This window comes from Bos javanicus, chromosome 19, assembly GCF_032452875.1.
Source record: "Bos javanicus breed banteng chromosome 19, ARS-OSU_banteng_1.0, whole genome shotgun sequence".
Lineage (NCBI taxonomy): Eukaryota > Metazoa > Chordata > Mammalia > Artiodactyla > Bovidae > Bos > Bos javanicus.
In genome coordinates, this window is record NC_083886.1 from 37,499,213 (window position 1) to 37,517,719 (window position 18,507).

The window sequence follows — 18,507 nt, forward strand, 5'->3', positions numbered from 1 at the left end:
AGGCTCCAGGAAGGGCCCCACATTAGCACATCCCTCCTAAAACCGAGTCACCACATTCCCCATCTGTAAAATGTGTTGTTGGAGGGGGGCGGTCAATGGCCGCCTTCTCCTGCTTTCCACAGCTTGGCCATTCTGGACCCCTCCTTCCCTCTATTTCTCACTCCCCCAGTCATCCTCTCTCCCCTAATGTGACCCCAGAAGCCAGTTCATCACCCCTCTTGGGATTGAGAAAGAATCTCCCGTTCCCCTAGCACTTCTTCCCTGCTCTTGCCTCCCAATCTTGTTCCTGTCTGTAGGATCTGCCCAGGTGATCCCTTCCCTGAACTTGTTCTTGAAAGAAAATGTTTTCTTGCTTGGCTGCTCACCAGCAGGTGTAGGTGAGTGCCAGCGAGATAGCACAGAAGCCACAGCCACCTCCTATCCCTCTGGGCAGGCAGGCAGGAACTCAGAGAAGGAAGTCTTTTCACCCATGGGCTATCAGAACAGAGATCTGAGCCAGCATGAGAGGGGTGGAGGTGGGAGCAGGGTGGACAAGACTCCCCCTTCCCCAGGCAGGAGACTGGGGCCTCTCCCCTTCCACTGGGCAAGTCCTCTTAGCCCTTTGTCTGCCCCCCGCCCCCAACTCACCCAGTCTCCCAGCCCCCTCCATCTCTGAGCTGGTCTCTGCAGAGTTTTCACACTCCTGTCACAGTCTGTCTCGGGTTATATTTAGTTGTGAAGAATCAGTCTTCTTTGCCAGTCTGAGAGGTCCCCGAGGGCAGAAATCGACGTCGACGGAATCACCTCCACCCCCTGCCGCGCCTTGGGCAGAATCTTTAATATACTGTGTGACAAGCCCCTTGATATCCCTGGGACTCAGTTTCTTGAGCAACTTGGACAAGATGCCACCTAGGGTCTCTTTCCATCCTGCTGATCTAGGCTTCTATGTGGAGCAGCTGGGAATCCTCCGCCAACCCTTCCTCTAGTTTAGGACTGGGACGCTTGGGTTCTGCCTTCAGCATTGTGGCTGCAGCACCATCCCTTTCGGCCCCAGCCTTCCCATTTTGCTACTGGAGAGCCTTTCCCTAGCCTGTGGCACTGGGTGGGAGCCTCCAAGATTGAGATCATAGTGGGACACCTAGCAATCCTTGCTTCCTCCCCTCTCTCTTGAGACATTCATTGGGAGTTTGCCCTTCCTGGCCTCTCATGGAATGTGGCTCCTTTCACAAAACCATTGAATAACAGCTACAATATTCCTAGACATTAAGCTGCTGGTCATTCTCACCAAAGCAAGAAAAGTGAGGCCCTCCTTTTGTCCTGCAGAGTCAGGATGAGCTCCATGTCTTCTGACTGCGGGGCTATTTCCATGCATCCTCTGGGCAGGATAAATTTCCTGTGTCCTTCGCTGTTGTGTCCCCCTCAAGACTGCTTAGCGTACTCTCCTTCCTATGCCTCATTTCCCTTTCTGCACCTGACAAACTCTACTCATCCCTGAAGATTTTACTCAAGCCCTTCTCCCTCAGGCCTTCCTTGAACCTCCCCCAACCCAATCCTGAGGAGGGATCCTTTCTCTGCACAGCCCTCCCTCCCTGTACTCCATCACTGATTGTCTTGCTTATCTCCCCCAAAAGACTGTGAACATCTTAAAGATAATATTGTTTGTTTTTTGTTTGTTTTTGGCCACATGGCATGCAGGGTCTTAGTTCCCCAGCCAGGGATCAAACACCATGCCCCCTACAGTGGAAGTGTGGAGTCCTAACCATTGGATTGCCAAGGACTTCCCAAGGATAATCTTATCACTATATCATCAGCACCCAGGATAGTGCCTGGCAAAGTTGGTCTTTAGGAAATGCTTGTCAACTGACTACACAGTAATCCTGTCTCCTTGGAAGAGGTCATAAGTAGCAAGGCCGCTGTAGCATTAGGTACAGTCCCAGCAGTGAGCACTGTCTACTCTTCTTTGGAGTTTTCAGACCCAAGATGTGTCCAGCTTGAGGCTTCTGAGAGCAGCAGTAAAGACCTGTGGGTGGGTGGCAGCACAGAGAGGGACCGAACCTCCCCCAGCTTTAATGGCTCCAGCCCCATCCCCTCTCCCCAGGTGACTGCAGCTCCACGCAGGATGCACAGAGAGTGTGCTGCGTCTCCCTTGCCAGCGAGCATCCCAGGGGAACTCAGCATCGGGAATTTCCTGGCAGAAAGATGGAAAGATAAGATAATTGCAAGGTACAGCTTTGAGCAGCAGTGACAGCAGAGAAAAGAAAGCAGAGAAAGTGGGTGTCAGGGAGACCCAGAGACAGGAAATCCTGCAAACAGGGAGAGTCGGTCGGAACTGATAGGACAGGGGGAAAGTATTAGAATAGAAAGGCTGCCAGTTCTCCCCTCCACTCACTGCTTATTTTCTTTTACCCCCCATGACTTCTTGAAGGCTTGGAGCACCCCCAAACCCCAAACCAACATCCAGCTCTCAAACTTTAGCTCTCTTTCCCTGTGTGGCGGGTGGGGCCTCGTTCCTCCAGACCCAGCCTGGTGGGGCCTACATAGGCCCTACTTGTGGAGTCTGCAAGGAGGCCTCCTGCTCCCAGTCTGCACTTTGATCTGATTCGGCAGGTGTGTGAGCCCTGGCTGCTGTGCCCGCTTCAGGAGTTTTCAAAGCAAGAAGAATTAATTAGCTCGGTGAGCCACAGTCAGCAGCTTCCACACCTGGACCAGGGCTAAGACACACAGAATTCCAACATTTCTTAGCAGAATCCCCTCCTGGGTTTTCACTGGAGCCACCACTTCCTTGATCTTCCTTGCTGTGTCCTCAGAGCAGGACACCCATTGACACCTAAACTCGCCTTTGAGAATTAATTCTCCTCCTGGAAACCACTATCTTGCATTAGTCCTGGGTCCACTGGCTGTGGGCTGGGATCACAGGGCACCGTTGGCTCAGCACTCCAATGGCTGCGATTCTCCAGGCACAGATGAGTCCTTCACTGGCCCTGCAAGCCTGTTTCCTCCCATGGGGGATGTACACAGCCCCTGTTTGTAGAAGGTGACCATCAGTGTTGGTGTCCTCTTCCTGGCTAGGTGCCTCTACAGAAGGGGCACCAAGGTGCCACAAGGCGAACGTGCTCACTGCACTGCTGCACAGCCCTTCACCCCCCTCCCCCCCTCCCCGGAAAGGTGAGAGGAGGTCATGGACACTGGGCTCTGATGGGTGGGGATTAAGGGTGACGTCGAGGTGACAATGTTTGGAAAGTGGGAGAGGTCTGGGTGGGGCAGGGGAGAGGGCAGGAAGAGACAAAGGAGAGGGTGGGAGGAGGTGGAGGGGAGCAGGTGCCTTGAGCTTCAAGAGGAACATTACACTAGGAAAAGGCAGCACTTGGGAAACTGGGAAATTGCAGAGTCAGCCTTGGCCAGCTCTTGGCCAGGCACCTGGAGCTGAGGGATAAGTTCCCTTGTGGTTAAGTCTCTCTCCACACAAGGTGGAGGGCTATGGGCTTCTCTAAGCCTCTGAGGACACCAAACTGGGAGTGCAGGAGTACATTTTCATGAACACAAATGTGACTGCTTTGGGAAAGTCCTCCCTGGCAAGTCATTTTTTGATTAGGACGCCTCACACCATGTCCCATACCTTCCGCAATGGGACAGAGGCTGGGGTAGTGTGAAGTCAGTGGTCTAGAGGTTGGCTAGATCAAGATTAAGACCTCAGCTCTGCCATCCCCTGGCTTCGTAATCTTGGGCAAGTCACTGAAACCTTTCTCAACCCATTGCCTCGTGGGAAAAGGATAGCAGTAGTACTTTGCTTGCTAGGGTGTTGTGAGAAGTAGGTGAGAGGCTGCAGATGAGTCTCGGATTCGTTTTTAGTGCTCGCTCCGCTTGCTCTTCCTTGTCCTCCCGCCCCTAGATAGACCTTTTCCTGGACCTTGAGGTGGAGGAAAAAGAGGCAGCCAAGCCTGAGATGGGGGCCTGTAGCTGTTGACACAATTTCCTCTGAACCCACAAGGAGAAGGCTGAAAGTAGAAGTGCCAGAAGCAGATTTCTTACCTCCCAAAGCCCTCACAGCCCCGAAGCTCCTGGCCTGTCCTGGAGGCCCTAGTCCAGGACCTGCTGCCTCCACCAGCCCCTCACCCTAGCCTCCTTCAGACTCCTCCACTTCCCACCCCCGATGTATCCTAGAGCAGAATCAAATAACCATCCAGACAAGCATCATGAGATTAGCTTCCTTGTTGTTAAGATTGTTAATAACATACTGTTAATAAGATTCAGCAGTGTCATTATTTCTACTTCAGAACCCTTTTAATGAGACACAACAGCTTTCATCATTGATAAAGATTTTACATTTTTGGCAGAGAGGCCACAATTCTCTCCCCTGAAATATTCACTCTAACTCTGAGGGGTCCTGGGGGCAGGGGATGGTTGGGAAATCTGGGATTGAGGGGAGGGAGAAGCAGCCCAATTCTCTGGCTTCACCTTGACCCAGATTCCAATAAGCATTAGAAGAAAAAAAAGACCCCAGAACATCCTCCCCAAATCTCCTACCTTCATTAAGGAATAGACAGCTACAGAATGCTACCAAAGTATAAAAGCTTAATCTACAGACCTAGGTGACAAAACTCTAGGAATTTTGTGTAGATTTGCTTTTTTTTTTTTTTTTTAAGGCAGTTCCTACATGCAACCCCCCTCTCCCTACCCAAAGAGCCCAGAGGAAAAAGAGTTTCATGCTATTGCACACCCTAAGAGGATGAAACCAGGTGTTTGTGTCAAGGAGTGGTATTATTTCTGTCCAAAAGAGCAGTTAGAAAAACTTTCACCAGCTTAGAAAATACTGGGTTGGACAAAACTTCCAGGTCCAACCATCCAGCAGCCTCCCCCACGTCACCGGGATTCCAGGTTCCAATGGGGGATGTGGGTGAGAGCGGCCAAGCCCGAGCTGCCTTTCAGCTTTCAAGAGTCCTGGGGTTTGAAGGTGCTAGGCGTAAGGGGATAGGCGTATTCAAGGGTTTGGGGTTGGGGCAGATGCTCGGGGGTGGCTGGCAGGGACAGACTGGGTGAGCCTGTGGTTAGTGCCCTTGGCACGATGACATTATTTTGTTTCAGACAAAAGAATATTGCCTATGGTAGTACCAGAAAGGAGGTTCTGGGCTATGCTGCTGGCGCCTCCTCCTCCCCACCTCCTCCCCTCGGACTGCCTGGCTGCCTTCACCCCAACTCCCCCCACCCGCCACGGCCCCCCTCCCCCAGGCACGTTCCCACTGGGCAGGCAGCAGCAGCCAGTGTAAACACCTTGATGATGCTCATTTATCACCCCCCAGGGGGCCATCTCCCTATCAACTCCACGGAGAGGTCCCAGCCCTGGCCCCCTCATCTTAGAAGGGAGTAGCTCACTGTTTATATAGCTTAATCCCATTGCCAGCCCTGATGGGGCAGTGCCTGCCGTGCCAGGGCCCTGTTGGTGCCCCCCCAACGCCCCCAGGGCAACAGGCTGAAACCCAGACCACTCAGGTTACCCTGGCTGAAGCCTGAGGAAGGAAAACGCAGAAGCACTTGCCTCCCCCCAACAAACACCCCTCAAATCCCCATTACAGCAGCTGAGACGCCTCCCCCAGCCTCAGTCAGCCTCATTAAACCAAAACAGCTTCATTATGCCAATTTCCAGCTTTCAGTGTGGGGCTGATAGCTGTCAGCAGAAATAAGATTTAATCTGGCATCACTCACATTCACAGAGCTGCCTGGCTAAAAGGAAGCGATAAAGCTTTGATAGAAGCAGGAGTATACCCTGCTTGTCCAGCCTGCCACCAACAGAGGGGCTTCTCTCTTCCCTCACCCCTGGGAGGCCAGGCTGTGTCCCGCCCCCCCCTCTCTCTGGGTACTGTGTGCGCGGCGCACACACACACACACACACACACACACACAGCTCTGACCCCTTCCTTCCCCACCACCCACTCCCCATCTCCAGGAGTCTTTGTCCATTGCCATCTGGAAATACCTAACTCTGTCTCTTTGGCTTTTATTCTGGACTGTGATTAACTTTTTATTTTGGAAAATTACTTTATTATAGATATAGATATGTATGTATGTATATATAAAAAGGTTCCATTTCATTTGTAAAATCTTTTTCTTTTTTTTTTCCCTACAGAAAATGATGACAAGATTAAAGGAAAAAAATAAGTTACATTACAGTTTCCAAAATGGTTCTTGCTCTCCACTGAAGATGGGCCCCCGTCAAGGCTGTAATGCACTCTCGATCCCAGCTTGTGCTTTGCAAGAAGAGGGAACATAACTAGACTAGTTATTTTAGGTTAAAATAGCCAAGAGACAGACGCCTTCGCCTCAAAAATATTCTGAGACACATAAAAGCAGAAGGAAACAAATCTCTTCAGTCACAAAATGTCGTACATCCCGCAAATACTAGATTCAATTAATTTAATAAAATAGAATATACATAGAGATTCTGCACAAACGTATTGCTTTCTCCCAACAGCTCCTGGTGTCGGGAACCTCAGCTCTGCTGGGCCTCTCTCTCCACTTGGAGCCAAGGTGGCCAGGGCTGTCCAGAGCTGGGGCTGCTGCTGTTAACTCTGGAAATTCTGCTTGCCGGTGCCCAGCGCCACTGAGGCAAGGAGGAGCACCTCCTCGGTGCCCATTTGGAACCTTTCAGGAATACAGCCCAGGAGGAGGAGCTAGGATTTGGCACCCAGTGGAGAGAGGTGAGTGGGACAGTGGGGCAGGACTCAGGGGTCCAGGTCTGCTGGGTCAGAGGATAAACCAGAGAGACTCAGCACGTCTTTCTTTGGGGAGGGCGAGGCAGCCATGCTGTCAGGAGGGCCAGAGGCCAAGGGATCCTTGGAGTCGCTGGACGGAGCCCTCCGGCGGAGGCAGACACCAGGACTGGGTGGGGGCCGAGGGCCCTGGCTCTGGCTCTCTGGGGGGTCTATGGAGATGCTGGGTGGGCTGAGTTTCTTCTTGGGCCGGCTCCCAGCTCCCCCTAGAGGCTGACCTCCAAGGCTTGAGGGATCAGGGCCCAGGGCGGGTTGGGAGCCACTGTCCAGGCAGCTGACCGCGATGGAGTGCCTCCTCTGTTCATCCAGCCAGGATGCCGGCCGGCGCGGGCAGCTCTGCGCCTCCACGCTGTAGCACTTCTTCAGGTCCCGTGCAGACGGGGCTTCCTCCTGACTGTCCGTGGGCAGGAGGTCTCCTGAAATCCAGCTCAGCTCCGTGTCCAGCTCTAAGCTGCTTCTGGTCTCTGGTGGGCCCTTGGCCCACTTGGGTTCTGGGCCTGGGCAGGGGGCTGACGGGGGCATGTGCTTCAAGATCTTGCTCTGGCTGCGGGAATGCTGCTGAGCCTGGGTGCTGGAGTGGCCCCAAAAGGAGGAGGCCCGGGCCAGCGGCGGGGAGGGCCCACTCACCTCTGACAGCAGGTCTTCCCTGCTGCCCAGGCCTTGAATGTCCAGGGAATCCGTCCGTATTGCTGCCTGTATGGGGTAAGGGGAGGGCTCAGCCCGCAGGCTTCCTCTCCCCCAAGAACTGTCCCACCTGGCAGGTCAGACCACTCCTCCTTCCCCTCCATGGAGCTGCAGGACCACCCTAAGCGGGGATTCTCAGTGTCTGCTCTTACTGGGAGATGGGGATCATGCACTATTTGCTGTCTGTTGTCCACTGTGTCCCCACCCCAGGTCTGCAGGAATTGCTCCATGCAGCTCCCAACCCACATGATCCCAGAAAGCACTGGGCCAGCCCTGCTCCCCAGCCATCTCCTTCACGCCTCCTAGCCTCTGCACAGGCTATTTCTTTGGCCTTACATACCCTTCCCAAATGGCAAGCATCCTTTGACTTTATGGGCTCAAGTACTCTGTGATGTAATACCCGACCATCTTTACCCCAAAGTAAAACTGACTCCTTCCTCTTTGCTCTCTGCTGTACCACACACGTGAGCACCCTGTTGCTGCAGTGACCTGATGGGGTACTTGTCTCTGCTATTATACCGTGGGCTCCAGAGGGCAGGCGCTGTCTCATTTGTCCCGGTCCCCAGTGCCCAGACATGGAGGCTGCTCAGTGAATATTTGAGAAGCAGCTGAGGACTGTGGCTGCTCCCAAAGGTGATGGATTAAAGCAGATGCTCAGGTAGCTATCCTCATACCTGGGACACACACAGCATGAGCAGCGGCCTTGTCACAGAGGGGCAGACAGGCCTCACCTGGCTACCCGAGCCTTTGTTCTGTGCTCCTTGAGTGTGGGATCTGGAAGCTGAGCCCTGGGAGTCACCAAAAGTGGAGACAACCAGAACATGCCTTGTGCCCCTTAGCTAGGTCTACAAGTACAGAGACTTGTGGGGCAGCTCTGCCCATGGAAAGGGAATCCAGAGACCCAGGGTCTATTTCCAACCTGACATGTGGCCCTGGACAACCGTGACCCCCTCCGCTCTCTGGCTTCTTCTGTGCCCCCAAGGGGACACAGACCACTTTGCTTTGCCTAGAATTGTGTCCCCAGCATCTAGAACTCAGTCTGGCACACTATTGGCACACAATAAATGTTCGCTGGGAGAATGGAAGTGGCAAGCCTCATCATCACCAGCAGCCTAGGATTCCCAGCAGAGAGGCCAGCCCCAGCCCATGCCCATCCACTATACCAGCTCACCTGGCGCCTGAGTGGCCTCTGAGCCAAAGGGGAGCGGCCTGGTGGGGGCAATTTGGGGATGGTGCCCCAGGTGGGAGCACCATGGGGCTGGAGCAGATGGGGCACATCTTTGGGAAGCTGCGGGATGTAGCTGGTGTCTGCTGGCTGGGAGTGGATGGACAAGATGGAGCCTGTGAGGGGAGGTGGCGGGGAGAGAGAAGACCTGGACAGTCAATGTGCTGGCCCCCACCTGAGTCCCTCCCATCAACTATCCACTCTCCCCCAACTGGGGCCTCTGCTTTAACCACCCCATCCCCACCCTGGATTGAAAGCCGCTCCCCTCAGGCTGGGGGCTCCCCCAGGCAGGGGAAGCTGACCCCTTCAGCCTGGGGGATCCTCAGAGGTAGGAGAGGCCTCTTTGGCTGCCTCAGTACCCCTACTTCCAGACAGCAGGACTGAGCTTAGGCAAGGACGGATCTCCCAGTGTGAGCCAAGTGGGCCTGCCCCCAGCTTTGGTACCTGACTGAGCTCTGGGGAGCCCCCAGCCCCTGTGTCCCAGGGACCCCTCGGCAGTGCTCCCATCCCGGCACATGTAGCTGTCATTGGGCAGAGAGTGCGTTCGGCTGACCCCAGACTTGCGCACAGTCAGCAGATCTGGTCCTAGCATGACGGGCACCTCCTCAGGGTGGGACTCCATCTGCAAAAGGAACAGTGAGGGGCATGGGGGGAGGAAATAGGAGGAAGAGGGGCATCAGATTGGGTAACTGAGGCAGAGCTAGGTGATGGGACTCAGAAGCCCACCACCTCATTCAGACCCTGGCCCCCATCCCCTCCCTGGACAAGGTGGTGATGGGATGAATGTGGCTGGGGAGAAGGACCAGACACATGGATGAGCCTTCCAAATACAGAGAGGAAGTGGGTAGGAGGATGCCCTGCCCCCAGAAAACTATTCATACTACATCTTGGAGCTTCCCACCGGGGATGACGGAGAGGTGAGGAGGAGGGAGAGCAGCCCCCAGCCCCCAGCCCTGCAGGCAGCCCAAGAGCTCATACTCAAGGCCTCACTGAGAGGTTCTGAAGCTGCACAGTGGAGAGTTAAAAGCTAATAGCACCAGCCGCCCTCAGCATCCCACCTGGAGATAGCCTGGAGAATCCTGTGGACAGAGGAGCCTGGCAGGCTACAGTCCATAGGGTCACAAAGAGTCGGACACGACTGAAGCGACTTAACACGCACATACTCCCTATCTCAATTACTGCGCTGGGGCTGTGGGGGGACTGATGAGTCGGGGAGGACCTTCCCAATGAGTAGAAGAGGAGGCAGCCAGAGACTCCCTGCAGAACAGAGGCTGTTTCATCATCCAGTTCTTAATGCAGCTGCAGCACCCAGCACTAGACAAGGACTGGGTTAATGTGAGCTGAGTGACAGTTGAACACTAAGGGGATGGTTCACAGCTGGTTTACCCACCGCCCCACCTCTCTTTAATTAAACAATGACTCTGGCAGGTGGTGGGTGGTGAGCAAGGCCTGGATACCATGGTCTCAGGCCCTCCCTGAGTGGACAGACTAGAAATGAGAGTGGATTTTTTAAAATTGTATTTCAAAGAAAGGCAGTCATCAGCTTTTGACCCCAAATGGAGGGAAACAAGATTTGTTCCCAGGAGATTTCTCCATCTCTAGTTCTCATTCCTATTTCTCATGTCCATTCCTAGTTCTCAGAGAGGCCGTAGATTCCTGTCCCCTTGCAGACTCAGCCAGGTAAGTAGTCCCAGCAGGCCTGAGAATGACTGTCAGAAAACAGTCTGGATCCTCTGCTTCCTCTCTCAGCCCCAGGCTCCACTTCTGCCAACCACTCCAAGACCCCCAGGGACCCCGAGTCTATGGTCAACAGAGCCCTGCTGTGAGAAATGGGCCCCTGTCCCTCCTTAAGTGCCAAGAGGAGGGGAAGGTAGGGAGGAGGGGGCTGCTCACTGTTAGATGTGGATGGGAGAGCTGGGTAAAAGTGGAGAAGCTGTCAGAACACAAAGAAGCCCCTCCGGATGTGGGAACACCCAGGGACAGGGACAGGGGAGACAGGAACGCCCCCCCACCCCCTGCCCTGGGTGGAGAGGGCATGGTGGTAGCAGCAGGGATGTGCCTCTCACCCCTGTGTGCTGGTGAATGGCTCATGTTGGGGGCAGGTGGGAAGGGGAGGTGGGAAGGAGGGGTGCAGGGAGGGGGAGGGCTGGCCTGCATGGGGCTCCAAATACACAAACCAACTCTGTGGCCAGACAGGCATGCTGGTCAGCTGTCTGATAACACCTCTGAGTTGAGCTCGGTCACTCTTGGGTATCTGGATTAACCCTTTCACAACTGCTGCCCCTGGGCCCTCTGGGCAAGGCCCCAGTTAAATCTTATTTCTTTGTCCACAGTGGGGGACCTTAGTAAAGCCTGGGACACTAAGTGCTGCCTCAGGGTAGGGCTGGCGGCAGAGTGAGGGGGAGGGATCCGGAGCCCCTGCAGTCAGCCTGCCCCTGGGGGGCTGGGGAGCAGCGGGGGGGCTGTGTGTATGTACATTGCTCGCCAGGGCACTAAGTAAGAGTGTGTGAGTGTCATCAGGCAGACAGTCATCCGTCAGAGCTAGAGAGCAGGACAGTTCAGACACAATCTCTGACGTCAAAGACAGAGCCTCCATCTCAGCTAGAGGGATCTAGACAGGGAGAGAGATGATCAGGCATAAGAAACCAGGACAGTGCGTGCTCTCACATGTGCACACACACACATGCACACACACACACAGAGCCCCTCTTTTCCCATTGTTCACAGAGCATAAGGAGTAAGTCCCTCCTTTCTCTCTTCCCACCCCTTTCCCAAGTAAACTGAGAGCACCTCCCCCCCACCCCTACTTCAAACCCCTGCTCTGATCAGAGAGGCTGCACAGGCGCCAGAGAGCTGGAGCAAACACTGACAAAGCGAGGAGACATGGAAACACGTTCTAAAGATGCTGCAGGAATCTTGACAGCCCCTCCCACATGACCACCATCCAGGGAGGGAGCAGGGAGCTGGGAGGGCTTCTGACTCTTATAAAGAAGATACCAGAAAAAAAAAAAAAGAAGAAAGGCCCGCAAAGCGCCTCTCTGCTCCCAGCAAGACAGAGCAGCGTAGGGGGTGCTGGGGACAAAGCTGCCAGCCTGACGACCGCTTTCTGCCTATTCCCTCTGCTTCCAAAAGCCTGGCCGGACTTGGCCTGCCCCCGAATGCTGGCATCTCCCCTCCTGGGCCCTCCTCCACCTGCCCTTTCCAGCCTGGGTTCTGGGAGGGCTCTCCTGTCGCTGGCCTGAATTGGGCACACTCAGTTGGGCTAGTGCCCCATCTGGCTGGCTCACCTGGGATCTGCAGCTGGGCTTCAGTGCCTGCAAGACCCTGGGGGAGAGTGGGGCCATGCCTCCCAGATGAGCTGACTGCCTGGTCACCTTCTCAACATCTTCTTCTCCCCCAGCACCTTTCCCCATGACCTTCCTTCAGGATGAGAGGACTCAGGAATGGACTTGATCTCTCAGGGACCATTCTAGGTCACTGCCAGGTTCAGGACCCTATAGTCTATCTGAGCCTGAATCCAACAAGAGGTCAGGAACCCTAGAGCAAGGTCCCTTCCTATTTAAGGATCACCGTCCATTTCTTTGATCAGGCTAACAGGTGTCCCAGGTACTGGGAACCTGCCTGCCCACCCCATCATCCATCATGGCCCATGGAACACTAGGCTTTCTATCTACAGCTGAAACTTGTCTCCTTGCTTCCACTCTGGGTCTACCAGGGGCTTTCCTGCAGTCCCTGACTTAGGAGGAGGGTTTTGGGGTGCACCTCCAAGTGGAGGGGGTCAAAGGTGGTGAGACAGGTCCCAGGAGGAGAAGGAAGAGAACCCCAGGAAGCAGAAGACTGCACTGAGATGGGATTGGAGGAGAAAAGCATGTGCTGCTGTGGGAAGATGCAAGGCTTGGGGAAGAAGCCAAGTCCTATTTCAAACGAGGTCCTTGAACCCACTCCTGACCGGAGCCTTCCATCCCCTCTCAGGGCCAGGTCAGAAGCCACTGGCTGCAGATAGCATCCACCGTGCCCAGCGCTTTCCATAGCTTAAAAGGCCACCAAACAGAACTAGTGGGGAGGGCAGTGGATACAGGGAAGAAGCAGACTGTGGCCTAAGACATGTCCCTCAGTGGGTCCCCTAGCCACCTGCACTCATCCCCAAAGCACCTCTCTCCTGGATCTTGTTCGTCACTCTGACCATCTGCTAACCCACTGCCAACTCGTCTTCTGCTCCTCTTTTCTTCCGGGTTCTTTCTGACGATTACCCTCTCCAAACCCCTCCTCCATCTATTCTTCTCCCTCCGAAGCGTTATCTCAGCATCCCTACCTTCCAACTACGTGTTCCAGAGGTGGATCTCAGCCTGAAGAACCCCTGGCCACCTCCTGCCACGCCCAGTTCAACTGAGGTAAAGCTGTTTTTTCCCCAAACACCCAGTGGGCAGGAGACAGCCCCACCTCCCCAGAAGCATGGCACAGCATGGCACAGCCCAGCACAGTCAGGGGAAGGGGCACAGCACAGGGACACAGTAACCTGTGGGTCGGAGCCGCCTGGGCTGCGGGCAGGAGGGAAGGCAGAGGGCTGGCCCCCTGGGCCTGCCAGCTCGTCCATCAGCTTCAGCTCCCCATCCAGGGAGCCCTGGATCAGCAGGGATATGGTGTCAAACAGCTGTCTGTCCTGGGGAGGACCAGCCCATAAGGGGAGCCAAAGAGTCAGGGGAGTGAGGGTCAGAGGAGCAGTGATGGGAAGTGTCGTGGCAGGGATTGAGAAGAGACAGAGAAAAAGAGGAAGTCACATATACGTACACATATGCGCACACACACATAACAATAACAATAGAGAGAGAGAGAAAGGGGGCAGTGGGGAAGGTGGGCAAGAGAGAGGTGTGGGAGGAGGAAGGAGAGATAGGAGATGGAAAACAGGGGAGCCCAGAGGGAGAGAAGGGGAAAGAAAGAAAAGATCAGGAAGAAGGATTGAGAGATGGCATCAGGCAGGTTGAGGGTGGGGGAGGAAAGACGTTTGGCAAAATCAGGGCAAGGGTAAGAGAGAAACAGGTAGGAAACAGAAAATAACCTTGACCCTAAAAGCCAGGAAGGGAAGTCCCAGCCAAGCTGGAGGCACCGGGACAGATGAGCCAGCAAGTGTGCCAGTGGCTTGCTGGGGTGGCCCCACGCTGCAAGTGTGGGCAGCCATCTCTGGGGACAGCCAAGGGCCTGCTTACCTCTCCACATCGAGGCAGGAGGGTCAGGTGATTCAGGAGGAGCCCTAGGGTCTGCTTGCTGCCTGCTCCCTGTGCGCCACCCACCAACTGAGCACCCACACCACCCGTCTCTGTTCCACATTCCCTAGAGGCGGAGCGGGGGTCTCTGCTCACCATGGGGTGCTCCAGGGAGAAGCGGGAGGCTGCTCCAGTGTGGGGTGTGGCATGTGGGGCCCCAGGTTTGGGGCTGCCAGGGCTGTCGGGGCCCTCGACCCCAGGCCAGAGGAAGGGGCTGCCCAGTGGTGAGGGGGCTTGTGGGCTGAGCGTCTTCATCTCTAGCTCCAGTTCAGCCTCCAGCTCGGCCTCCTCCTTGGCCTCCTTGTTGCTCTCCTCCAGATGCTTCATCAGCACGGCAATGACCACGTTGACCAGCACAAACTGGGCTGTCAGCACGAAGGAAACGAAGTAGATGGGGGAGATGACCGTGTTGTAGCAGGTGGACTCCTGGTCACAGTCCCGGAGGGTGTCCTGGGGAGGCAGGTTAGAGGAGTGAGGTTGGGAGGGCAGTGGACAGAGCTTTCACAGGAAGTCAGGTCTCCAGTGTCACAGAGCTTTGCAGGGGAACAAGGAAGGGCAGGAGGAGGGCGTGATGGTGTCCGAGGGGCAAAAGAGCATGAGCCACTGTCCTGGGAGGTGTGAGTTAGAGAATGTCTTGGGGAGAGGGAGTCCCGGAGTGTTCCAGCATGGAGGGTGGAAGGTTACATGCTTTTATTCACATCGAGTTCCACCTGAGCCAAGAAGTGGGGCCGTCTCCTTGAGGCCAGAGCCAGCCCTGGGAGGGGCCTTACTGTGGGGGGCTCTCACCTTCATGATGCCATTCCAGTTGTCACCTGTGGAGACTCGGAAGAGGGTCAAGAAGGCCATGCCAAAGTTCCGAAAGGTGGCATGCCGGCCCAGGCCCTCGCAGGGGTGCGTCTCATCACACTCTGAGGAGGAGGGAAGGGAGAGAGGCTTAGTTAGCCCAGGAGTCCCTGAGTCTCCAGCCCTGGCTCCCCTGCCCTCCCTACCCCAACTCACCCAGATCTCCAAAGAGCTCCACGCCCAGAGCTGCAAAGATGAAAAACAACAACATGAAGAGAAGTCCCAAGTTCCCCACCTGGAAGAGAGGAAAAGCAATGGAAAAGGTGCCGCTAGATCTCTGAGCCAGCTCCCCCCACCCCTTTGGAGAGCACCCTCTCCTTCCCGAGAGGACCTTTCCCACCCACTCCCACCTCCCAGCTACCTGGGGCAGGGCCTGCATCACTGTGTCCAGGAGTGCCCGCATGCCCACAGCCATCTTCAGTAGCTTTAGCACTGCAGAACAGAGCAATGTCATGAGCTAGCCCTTCTAGGTCCCAGGTCACACAGCTGGTGGAGCCAGGGCCAGGGCCGGGGCTGGGGCTGGTGGGAGAGCCAGCCCCAGCCAGCCAGGCTGCCATGGCTTCACCCCCACCCTTCCCCTTAGGCAGAGGCTAGAAGAAAGGCTCATGGAACCCACACCCTCCTCCTCCCTAGCCAGTCAGAGCTGACCTCTGCTGTCTCCCCTTGAGCAGGTCACTCCGGAAGAGTGGCCATGGTGGGCAGGCAGCTGGCACTGACCTCGGGCAATACGCAGCACCCTCATGATGCGGATGATGGTGGGGTTGATGGGCAGCGAGGCATTGACCTCAATCTCCTCCAGTGTGATGCCCATGATGGACAGCAGCACAATGGCCAGGTCCAGCTGGTTCCACCTGAAAGCCCAGGACACAGCTCCCTGAAGGGGGCACTGCAGAGGAGGGGGTAGTTGTGGCAACGTGAGTGGCACATTCTCAGCCACAGAAAGGAGAGTGGAGGTCAGCCTGTCCAGCCTGTCCATCCTGCAGAGAAGGTGTGGTTTAGCTACGGTCACACAGCCAGGTGGTACCACAGGTAGGGTTAGGACTTTAGTTCTAGCCCCTCTGCTTTTCATCTTCATTCATTTGCTGTTTTATCTAGTACTTTTATGGTATTTGCTCTGTGTCAAGTGCTATTTGATAGACTTTACAAATAGGAACTCAAAATCTTCACAACTCTGTGATGTAGATACAGTTATTATATCCCATTCTATGGCTGAAGAAACTGGGAGAGATTAAGTAACTTAAGTAACTTACCCAAAGTTACCAGCGTCTAAATGGTAGAGCCAGGATTCAGATCTGGTCCAGGCAGTCTGGCTCCAGTCTAGGCCACACTGATTTTCGCTGTTCCCAGGCCCTTTCTCAGCAGGCTCCCTCTCTCCCCTCCCATTTCCCGGGCCCCGGATATCCCCCCACCCACACTGCACCATCAGCCCTGCATAGGTCCTGGAGTGGAGTCTGAACCCCAAGAGTCAAGAAAGGTCTTCAGGCACTAGATCCTCTGGGGCATCTCCCTGGGAAACATGTGCCCACTCCTCCATCCCTCACCCCCACTCCCCTTACCTGTCCTGGAAGAACCGTCGAAAGCCAAAGGCCACCAGTTTGAAAACTGACTCCAAGACAAAGATGACAGTGAAGATATAGTTGCAGATCTTCAGAGCCTCATCCAGGATCTGGCAGGGATGGGGGCAAGATGCAAGATCTCTTAAGGCCCAGGGAAGATGCCCGTCCTGATCCTTCCATCATTCCTCCCAGATCTGGGAGACAAGGTGAGTCTAAGGGGAACTTTGCTCCCTTCTCACCATGATGGCTGATCATTGGCCACCACTCTAGGATAGAGGAGGTTTCTCATTCACAGGTATGATCCAAACTCTGTGTTGAAAGATCTCTCTCCTTGAGGGATGGTGAGGAGATCACATGAGAATGTGCTGGAAGGCACGGAATACTAGAAGTGAAAGGGGTCTTTGCGTTGTCAATTCAGTGTCCCTATTTACAGATGGGAGAACTAAGATGTGGAAGGCAGATGATGGAAGCTGATTTCAGAAGTAGCAAGAGCACAGGTGAGGTCTGGAGCTGGATACTGACTAGAATCTAAATTCCAAAAGAGTAGACACAGATCTGCCTTCTGTATCCTCACAGGTCAAGAACACTGAACATCTTTATTTATTTAAGGTAACAAATATCTGCTGGGTGAAGAATCCAGGTCCTTCACTTCCCAGTTAGTTGGTCAAGTCAACTAACCTCTCTGAGCCTCACTGTCCTCACCTGTAAAACCAAGACAAGACTGACCTTCACAAGTCCCTGCAAGTGGTGCCAGAGGATCCCCTGTAGGGGGCCAAGCACTGGCCCGAGGTGCCCTGACTCGGGCTGGGTTAGCTTCACCCACAGGCTCATGACGAGGTGGGGCCCAGAGGGCCGGTCACTCAGTCCTACCTGGGGCTGCTGGTAGTGCTCCATGGCCATAGTGACCACGTTCAGCCCAATGACACCCGTGATGAAGAGATCCAGGTAGTGGCTGGTACACAGGTGGTGGACGAGGAGCCGGAAGCGGGAGTAGTCTGAGTAGTAGGGTTTGCACTGGGCTTCTGGTGGGGCAGCAGGGAGAACAGAGCAGCCATTGGGCCCTGTCCACTGTGCCCCCTCCACCCACAGTCCCTGACAGCCACCAGCCTCTAATGCCAGAGCTGAAACATTCCAGCGTCATCAGCATCCTCGCGCTCCACGTACTGCTCTTTTTGGGCAGGAGCCCCTCTCTTGGTGTTTCCCCTTCAAGCATTTGTTCTACTGGCTGTGGTTGGGCACAGAAGGGGTCAGGACATGCGGAGCTCCCCACCCACAGTAGACACCAGGTGAGCCCCCTCCCCGAGGCAGCCTCCAAAATCCAGCAGCCCCTCGTAACACCCTCGACTTGGTGTTCTGCAGTAAGGTCTGATCAATAGACGAAAAACAACTGATCTTATTGGCTTCAGAGGAAGCTCCATCAATGGAGAGGTGAAGGCTCTTACTCCTTTACCGAGCTTAGACTCTTGAGGGGAGCAGAGGAGATTACAACAGAGCTGGGATTTGGAGATAAAACTGGAGATTGGAAATTGGACGTCTTCTTGGCTGACTGCACTGACCCGCTCAGAGGGCCTCCCACGGTGGGGGCAGGGCCTGGGACTCCTGACCCCTCATTCGGGAGAGGGCAGAGGGGAGGCCACAGGGCTCACCCAGTTTCTAATGAGGCAGTGCCCAGTCTGCTCCTGGGGACCAGGGCAGCTTCCCCTGCAGGCTGGGCTGGAAGCAGGAAGCACTGTCTGAGATCTGTCAGAGGCATCGTATTTCTCTTGTAATTAGTGAACCACTTAGTTATAAAAATTATCATACCAGGTTGACCTACTAAGCAGGCAGAACAAATCTGGGGGCAGGAGATTACAGGGGGCCCCTCCTCCAGGTGTGAGGAAAGGCCATACCAAGTTGGGGATACATGTCATCAGAGGCAGCCACAAAGAAAGAAGAGGCACCGCATGGGGGCCTTGGGGCAACCTCAGGTCCCAGACAGCTCTTCCCCCTCAGGAAGTCTACGGCGGAAGCCAGCCAGGGCTGTAGCCTCTGAGGACTGTGCCAGGGCGGCAGGAAGCTTTGGCTCAGACCAGCTTGGTTATAACTGTCCTTTCCCATGCAGGACTATTAAACAGAGAGGTAAACTGAGGCAAGGAGTGGCCTTGGCGGACCCCCACCAAAGGCCGAAGGAAGAAGAGTACCCAAGAGCTCCCATT

At 55.0% G+C, this 18,507-nt stretch overlaps 1 protein-coding gene across 19 annotated transcripts in view; it reads right to left on the reverse strand.

Moving 5' to 3' along the window:
• Positions 1–6,370: 6,370 nt before the first annotated feature.
• Positions 6,371–18,507, reverse strand: part of CACNA1G (calcium voltage-gated channel subunit alpha1 G) — a 62,033-nt gene continuing 49,896 nt past the window's right edge. For 6 of the 19 annotated variants that reach the window (XM_061391377.1, XM_061391378.1, XM_061391375.1 and 3 more), the window contains 11 exons: positions 17,183–17,334; positions 16,313–16,422; positions 15,474–15,607; positions 15,118–15,188; positions 14,913–14,991; positions 14,700–14,821; positions 14,010–14,363; positions 11,129–11,263; positions 9,097–9,274; positions 8,599–8,768; positions 6,371–7,436 (listed from right to left, as the gene is read on the reverse strand). In XM_061391377.1, the coding sequence (XP_061247361.1) occupies positions 6,696–7,436; positions 8,599–8,768; positions 9,097–9,274; positions 11,129–11,263; positions 14,010–14,363; positions 14,700–14,821; positions 14,913–14,991; positions 15,118–15,188; positions 15,474–15,607; positions 16,313–16,422; positions 17,183–17,334 (2,246 nt within the window). In that variant the 3' untranslated portion in view covers positions 6,371–6,695. Of the gene's footprint in view, positions 7,437–8,598; positions 8,769–9,096; positions 9,275–11,128; positions 11,264–13,168; positions 13,313–13,856; positions 13,926–14,009; positions 14,364–14,699; positions 14,822–14,912; positions 14,992–15,117; positions 15,189–15,473; positions 15,608–16,312; positions 16,423–17,182; positions 17,335–18,507 lie in introns of those variants that run through there. The other 13 variants (XM_061391384.1, XM_061391382.1, XM_061391383.1 and 10 more) reach the window with 5 other exon arrangements.